At 28.7% G+C, this 9,057-nt stretch overlaps 1 protein-coding gene across 2 annotated transcripts in view; it reads right to left on the reverse strand.

Annotated features, from left to right (window-relative positions):
* Window positions 1-8,359, reverse strand: part of LOC136984436 (probable RNA-binding protein 19) — a 57,341-nt gene extending 48,982 nt beyond the window's left edge. For both annotated transcript variants that reach the window (XM_067281413.1, XM_067281411.1), the window contains exons 1-3: window positions 8,226-8,359; window positions 3,254-3,436; window positions 313-429 (exon numbers count right to left, since the gene is read on the reverse strand). In XM_067281413.1, the coding sequence (XP_067137514.1) occupies window positions 313-429; window positions 3,254-3,436; window positions 8,226-8,261 (336 nt within the window). In that variant the 5' untranslated portion in view covers window positions 8,262-8,359. The remainder of the gene's footprint in view (window positions 1-312; window positions 430-3,253; window positions 3,437-8,225) is intronic.
* Between the last annotated feature and the right edge of the window lie 698 nt (window positions 8,360-9,057).

Here is a 9,057-nt window from a genome sequence, read left to right on the forward strand (position 1 = left end):
AATGATTAAAACATAAAGCATAAAACATGTTTAAAAAATTAAAAAATTCTATATTGTAATAAAATTTTGTAATTTTTTATTAAGTAACTTATTAAAACCAATAATATTACTATCTTATAAACAAAAACAATTGTAAACTGAATATTAATGAATATAAAGAGTTTGAAATTTAAATTATTCACAATTTCTTTACATATATTAGATTTAAAAAAATTTAAATTCTTGATTTAGTGCAATGTACAGTTAGTTTATAAGTCATTTATATTCACTAATTTCACAGTTATATTAATTAAAAATTTATATTGTATATACTTTATTTGATTTAACATCAATAACTTCAAAATTATTCTGTTGAACAGAACTATCTTTAGAATATTTACTCCATGCTTTGGGTTTATTCACATCACCTAAATCACAGCAAAATTCAACCTGAAATAAAATAATAATATTATAAATTATAAACTAATTATTTATTTTATTATAATAATAATATATTTTTTACAAATAAATTTTAATTAAAAATATTGCAAATAAGAGGCTGTCCACAAATTATGTCTGCATTTTTCTTGAAATTTGTACTCCCTCTTTTTATCCCAGTTTGTCCAAGTTCCTGTAATTCACCCCCTCCCCTCTTTGGTCATCCAACAAAACTCAACTCTCTTTAAAACTTTGTGAATGATGGATATCATAAGTAGAAACAAAACATACAAGAAATTTTAAAATAAATACAGTAGACTCTCGTATAACGCGGGGGATACGTTCCACATTGTAGGAAATCGCGTTATACGGGACAGATCAATTTATGCAAATTCAGGAGTCTGTAAATTGTAACGGTTGTCAATAAATCTGTACTGTACAACCAATATTAACAAAACGGCATCGTTGGAACTTATTTGTTGATACTTCCGATAGTGAATAAATGTTAAACAGTGAAGTGCATAATTTTATTTTAAGTTGAATAAAATTATTTTCCTCTTATATCTTTAAATGAGTATGTATTATTATTTTTTTATAAACCGCTACTTCTTTAAACTATCAGCTTCACTATTCATATATAAACAACAGGTAAGTGCATACATTCGCTTTTCTAAACAAAATATCAGAAACTATGTGAAAATGTTAAATTTATCTTATGAGTTATACGGGACTGTTTATCGCACTGTATGAGAACTAGTTGCAATTTTTTCGTCGCATTGTATGAATTTGCGTTTTACGGGAGTGTGTTATACGGGAGTCTACTGTATAATAAACTGTGTAAACAGTATAAAATTTAATGAAATAAACCAGATGTCCAATAAAGATCAACCTCTTCCCCTCAACTTTGTCCAACTTGTCATAACCCTCCTCTCCTCTCTAGTGTGAATGTCATTTATGGACAGCCCCTAACTGAATTTAAAACATATCCTTATTTCTTCAAATAAATTAATATTTTATTCAACAAATGTATAATATAATCAACAGACCCAAATAAAATAGTAGAAGAAATAAAAGTCAATTTTAAGTAACATTATTCAATAAATTTCAAATAATTTAATGTTTAAATATTAGATACTAGCAGGTAGGCATGGTGTTGCTCGGGCAAAAGTAACAATAGCAAAGATTAAGATTATTATGTAATAGTCAACCTTACCCGTTTTCACAGAATGCAAGAATTGGGTACCCCTGTTTCCAGATAAATTAGAGAATTTTTAGATGGGTCTAAAAATATGTTTGATTTTCCGCAGAAACGAAAAAAAACTGCATCTGCGTCTTGCATGTTGCTTTCTCTTAACAATTCCATTGTTACGTAACAATTGCATTGTTCAATGAGGGACAGGATTAAGGCTTAACACTTCCATTGTTGATGGAAGTGTTAAGCCTTAATCCTGTCCCTCTCCCCTGTGGGGAGGAATTTCGAAAAATCCCTTCTTAGTGTGCATTCTCGTGACATACCCTAACTGTGTACCAAATTTCAACTTTCAACTCCTAACCATTTGGGCTCTGCACTGATAATTATTATTATTATTATTATTATCAACTCGTCTCGATTATATATATATAGATAGGGACCCAATAAAAATAATTCTAGAAAATTCTAGATATTATCCAATAAAAAGAAATTTTTACTTAATTCTTGAAAATAGTAAGCTTATGCTAGTTAACTCTTGACTTGATAATCTTTTTAGTTCAAAAATTTTGGTGAACACAAAGGAATAACAACTCTAGTTTGGACTTGGAACTAATTTCTAATCAAGAGCTGTTAACTCACAATAAAACTCAGTGAATGTAGATATTAGTGAACAGAAATCATTCCTTAAAATTCATCCATTTATGGAATTTTATCTATAAAATCCCATACAATAAGATTACTACTTTTTTAAAAGTAGTAGTAATCTTATTTTATGGGATTTGCTATAAAGGAAAAGTTTTATGCATTCCCAAAATTCAGATCATTATCCAAATTAAAAAAAAAAAAAAAAAAAAAAACATGTAGATAGCATTAAAATTAATAAAATAATGTGTAACAAAATAACAACAATATTATTTTTTCTTCAATCTTGTATTGAAAGATTATAAATAAAAAATTGTTTAAATTATATTTCCATTAATTGTTATATAGAAAATTCTAATATCATTCAAAATGATTCAAATCTCATCAGAACATGAAAATAAATCTGTCTATTTAATATTGACAATTTCTCCAATGCACCAAGATTTTGAAGTGGTAAGAATTTGAAGTAAGAGTAGATTGTATGATATAAAATTGGCTGAATAAGAAGCTGATAAGAAATTAATTCACGTGAATCATTTATAAATGATTATAGAATAACCATTCTATAGTCACTTATATTGTCACTAAGCAGATTTTTTTGGTTGGACCTTTGTTCAAAGAAAGAAAGCTTATGCCAATTTAAAAAAAAAAAAAAAACTGTTTAAACAGAAATACTCTGCTCATGGAACTATTCCATCTCTAAACCTTTTCAAAACACAACAATCACTGTTTTTTTCCCCCCTCTCCAATATAATCTTTTGTTCATTTTTTGTTAACCGATTTATTTAGCAAATTTTGTTAATTAATAAATTAGTTTTTTTTATGTTCCTAAGAAGATTGTCATTTATTCTACCCATAAAAACATATTGAAAAAAATATAAACAACTTAGAAACTGGCTTATAATATAAAACATCCCCAAATGCCAAAATGTTCATTTTACATTAAATTTACATTTTCAAATGCTGCAGTTTTATAATTTAAACAAATTCATTTTCACTTACTGAAATTTTTGAAGTATCGAGAAAAGTATTATGAAAATACTGAACAGCAGCTTCTGCTTCTTCTTTTTTCTTAAATCCAATAAATGCAAATTGTCGAAAGACTCCTTGTTTTGTATATTTTAACTGTAAATCAGTAATCTGGCCCTTGGATGAAAATACTTCTCTTAAACGATCTGCAGTAATCTATAAGAATTACAATAAAATAAAAAATTTGAAGAATACTTTTAAAATAATTTTAAAAAATTGAAAATAATAAAATTTTATAAAAAATACTTTATAAAATTTTGTATTATTGTTGAATTTTTATTTTTATAGAAAATATAATATGTTTTATGCAATATCTGAGAACTGACTTTCTTAAAATTAATAAATGAAGTTTTACAGAAAACATCTTAACTATAGAATATTTAAATTTAATTGATGGAATTAACTTAGTTCAGTTATTACTTTCTTCTCAAACTACCATATTCTTTACTGTACTCAGTTGTTTCATAATTTTATCATATTTAAAAAAATTTAAATTAAGCATTTGTTAACATATTGCTTATTTATTCAATAAATAAATGATATACAGTCAAATTGCAATATCATATGACACTTTCCTGAATAGCACCATCCTTGTAAACAAATCCCCATAAATATTAAATAAAGAATCCTTCAGTATCTGTAAATTACTAAATGGATTTCAAATGATATATTATTACAAATCACGTGACTTTAAACTCTCAAATTCATATGTAGACTAAATTCATATGTAAATAATTTTTTTATTTGAGGCTCTTCACTTTAGCATCCCACTCAATTTAATACCACTTTCAGAAATGAACAAATGGAGCATCAAATTAATGTTTAACTATAATTTCAGTCATTCTTTTTGTATAACCTTATTTTACTTTTTCTTTTCTTTGCTTGTATCTTACAAATCTAATCAAAAATAAATATTAATAAAACAAATAATAATAAAGTCAAATAAATAAACCAAAACTGGAAACAATTAACAAACAAACCACCATGATATTCTAGCAAAGTTCAATTTAAGAGAACTAATGTTTTCAGCTATACTTTAATGGTCCATCATCAGGTATGGATTTAGAATGTATAAACAGAACAACATAATTCAAAAGATAAAATATTTAGAATGATAGGTCATTTTTGATTGCACAAAAATTTCATGGAATGTAATCATAAAATTTTTGTACATGTATTCCAATTAAAAATGAGCTACCATGCTAAATGTTTTATTTTTGAATTACAGTAGAAACTCGTTAATTGGAACCCCGGTAATCGGCACGATTTTCAGTCGGACTGTGTCGTGCTGAATCGAACGTTTTTCATACTAGATTTACTTCTAAAGTATAATTTTCATGTTTTTATATTCTTCAATATATTTATTTTGTTTGTACAAAATGCAGAAATAATTTTTAACGATACGATAGCCTCAATTATTATTATAAAAATTTTCGTTAGGCTTAAAATCGACAAAAATTCAACACGAAGCGACACGCAATGGAGAAAAATTCAACACGAAGTGACATGCAACGGAGAAAAATTTGAACATCGGACAGGTTAATATATTTATTCGTACATAATTGGTAATCAGAACAAATCACTAATCTGAACAACCCCAGTCCCCAATTGATTCCGATTTTCGGTTCTCTACTGTATGTTTTTCTGATTATACATTCTAAAGCCATATCTAATGATTACCATTACAGTATGGTTGAAAACATTAGTTCTCTTAAATTGAACCTTGATACAATATCATGGTGGTTTGTTTATGAATTATAGTCTTATCTTCAGAAGCAATTTGCAATTTTATTTTAAAACAATTTAAGATATTAGACATTTCTAGATTTAATTTTACGACTATAAAAATTCGTTTCTCTTGATTATAAAATTGAATGTTGAACTTATTACAAATATTTAATGATGGTCTTTAATAAATATAAAGTCTGATTTATAAATGAAACCTATAAATCAATAACAAGTTTGTTTGTTCTTTATTCTAAACTTTCATTTCAGTCAATAAATGCTAATAATTCAAAAGAAATAGAATCAGATAACACAGTCTACTCCTATCCCAATTATAGTATATGGAAAATCAAAAATTTTAACAATCAAGCCCACTGAAGTGTGCACTTCTGCATTTTATATTATATGTCATAGCATTTACTTCTGAATGGATAATTTATAGGATTGTAGTCTGCTTTTTCCTGCTCTCATTCTTTTTGGATTATGAGCATGAGGGTATGTATGTATGTATCAGTGGCATGCCGTGACATTTGATGAGAGGGAAGTTGTGTTTCTGTGAGAAGCTGACTTCCAGGGGAAATCAGTTAATTGCACGTCAGTGATGATCTTGGTTCATTCGTATTGTTTGTTCAATAAGCCAGTAAAACCGTAGACTTCTCTACATGTATTTTAAATAATACAATTACATTCTGAATCACTAGCCACAATATAAGGGCTAAAATTATAAATAAAATAATATTTTATTTCACCAAGTAAGTTTTTGTGTGGTGGATGTACAGTACATACTTGTACCTAGTACAAAATATTCTTCAATTGTATTAATATACTTTTAAAGAAAATTATAATTAAATATAGCTTTGTAAAGAAACATACATAAAAATAACAAAATCTTCTTTATTTTTTAAATCTCAAAACAATCCACTTAATCAAATAGCTCCCTACGAGTGACTAATGGATGGAATCAGAGATGGTCCTGGTAGGTGCATGCATGCGGGCTGCCAAATCCCGAGGGTGCCGATACCGGTCAATGTCAAATGCCTCTTTTGTTGCATCACTCGTATACCTCAAAGGATGCGACAGGGTTGTTGTACATTTCAAACGTTTCTTGCCATAGCTATAAAAATCTAAATATGTTAAACTTAATAGATTGTCTGTCATTTGTTTTCTAACTAATTCGTTTTAGGACCAAGGTCCATGGAAATTTCCAAAATTTACAACTTTTTGGTCACTCTCGTTGAACTGGAAAAATTTCTGTCTTTATTATCTAATATTAGGAAGAAATCAGTCCGCACTGTACTCGGCTAGAGATTGGTTCGGTTAAGCTTTTGTTTAAGTAAAATTCTGGCTCTTTCAGCAGGGTTTTATTTATGTTCCCAACTCCCTAATCTCTTAATTATTTAACTATTGTACTTCTTAAGTAGAAATAAGTTGAAACTGGTTACTTTGTACTTGAATATTTGTAGTCTTGGGAAAAAGTGGAAAGACAAATTTTTATGACAACAATTTATATATATAAATTGTAAATTTAAGGAAAATAAATTCTAGAGCTTTTTTGTACCTTATGCATCTTTCATTAAATTTAGTTGTAAATGATTCTGCCAAAGTAATAGTTAATTTTTTAACATTGTACAAGATTTGTACACGTTTTTTTTACATTTCTTTATAGATGGGACGTATGAAATTGTAATATCATTGGTTTAACATAAAAATCCGTAAGTAATATAAGATGGGAGAGCAGAATAAAACTATCAAATATTTTAATGAATTTTTTAAAACTCCTGTCAACTATACAGAACTATCATAAAAACATCACACCAGTAAATTCTTATCGGTTGGGTTAAGTTATAAATCTACTCATGATTCAAATAATCGGGCAAGGGCGGCTAACAGCCTAGGACCAGTCCTGGATAGAATTGGAAGCGTTATATGTGTGTAGCTTCCACCAGCTAAACCGGGTGAGGTTGGTGCTCTGTAAAGCGCATGCGTGAATGAGTATAATCTGGCTGTTTGGAAGCTGACAATACAGCGCTTCCATTCTGCCACTAATATTCGAATATACAATAGCAATCTTATCTTTTTTTTCACATGTAGTATAGAAATTTGTAATAAGATACATAATGCGGTTATAATAAAATATTAATTTTAATTATACGAAAATAATTGCACAATATGTATTTATTTTTTAGAAAATACAAGGGAAGTGGCACTTCCATCGCTTCCAATGACAACAAGCCACTGGTATGTATACATTTTCTCACTCATCAGTACTTTTCTGTTAATGGGATGCCAGTTGTAATTGTAATCCAATGCGCAATGCTGTCATCTTATTGATGTAACAGAAAAGAGAATAAGAAAAATGAAGTAGATTTAATAATACACAAAATAATTAAAGTTTGAAAAAAATTACAATGTTTTTATACAAATAAACAACAACAGCCAACCCGTAACATATAAAGCTATCAACCAAAGCCAAAAATTATCGGGCTGGAAATGGCCCAATAATTTCGGCTTTGGTTGATGGTAGCTTTACAATGTTTTTGGCAACATTAAATGAAATCTGCAGCTTTATGCCTCCTATATAATGTGGAGAATACTATTTGTAAGTTTTTTATTTGTTAATTTCTGTACTTGTCCATATTTCTTGAATGCCCTTTAGGTTAATGTTACCTATGGTAGCGAATATGGCAGCTCGTCTCTGAAACAATGGGGACGCACGTTCTAATTCTAACCTAACCTATTCTAATTAATTACCCCTATTCTAATAATTTGGTTGGCAATAATTACGGTAATTTATTAGAATAGGTTAGGTTAGGTTAGGTTAGAACATGCGTCCCCACTGTTTCAGAGACGAGCCGCCATGTTTGCTACCATAGGTAACATTAACTGTGCCCATTCATCTCTATTAAAATTTATTTCTGATTGTATTTGAAAACACAGGAGATACATCTAATTATCCAAAGAAATGTTTTTGAATAGAGCATAACCAAGTATACTTTGGTTTTGTGCAAATTACATTTTAATTCATGCGTAATGAATCTTAAGTTCATTATGGTAATGGTAATTTAAGTCAATTTTTTACATCATTTATTAGGATAAAATGCGCCATGTATTAAAACCGAACTTTCACCATGAGGACAGATAATCACTTACAAAAACCATCTTAATACGTATTCATATTCAAACTTAAATAATTATATCACATTAAAAATGAAAAACTTACTCGTTTAGGCAAATTCTTCACAATTACACGTGACATATTTCAAAGTACACGATTAAAAAATATTATTAAAAGTTGCTACTTTTCCACGTGTGAACTTAAACTTCAGGTAAACACTAGAATGAATAAGTGTTGCCATCTTAATATGAAATATCATACTATTTGTTTGAAAAATAGACATATTTATATTATACAATATTATAATATAATTATTACATTATATATATAATTTAATAATCTCTAAAAACAAATTACAGTTTTATTATAAAATATTAAAATTATACGAAATTGAAAAAATTTTAACTTTTTTTTGTCATAAATTAAAACTTGACAACTCGTTACAGTTATTATTTTAAAATCTGTTTCCATTTTTAATGTAAAGTAATAAATTAGTCTTTTCTTTTGTTCTTTTCACTTTGTGGGTACTAAAAGGGTCTTCTTTTGGCAAGCCGATTGGGAGACCCATAATGGGACGGGGTCTGACATACAGTATTTAGATAGATGCACCACTTCGAAAAGTTCCTGGAGTTTTTCGACCCGTCTGAATTTTATTCCGGGTCCTCCAGAGCGATAGGTTGCGTTCTTAACTATTCCGTCATCCGGCCGACAAGAAATTGAACTACCAGAAGGACAGGATCGAATTTATCATATATCAAGACGGCACAACTTTAGAACTTGTTGAATTTGTTTCTGCTGACAATGGAATGCCGGGAGAGATGTCTTTCCGTGTTTACGATAACGACCTCGTAGTACAAACTTTTTCGAAGGAGTTTTTCGGGGTGGTCCAACCAGATATGTCGGTCCCCGTCCCTCACCACCCGGCACCCCATTGCAG

Source organism: Centruroides vittatus, unplaced genomic scaffold, assembly GCF_030686945.1.
Source record: "Centruroides vittatus isolate TY-2023 unplaced genomic scaffold, ASM3068694v2 contig_918, whole genome shotgun sequence".
Taxonomy (NCBI): domain Eukaryota; kingdom Metazoa; phylum Arthropoda; class Arachnida; order Scorpiones; family Buthidae; genus Centruroides; species Centruroides vittatus.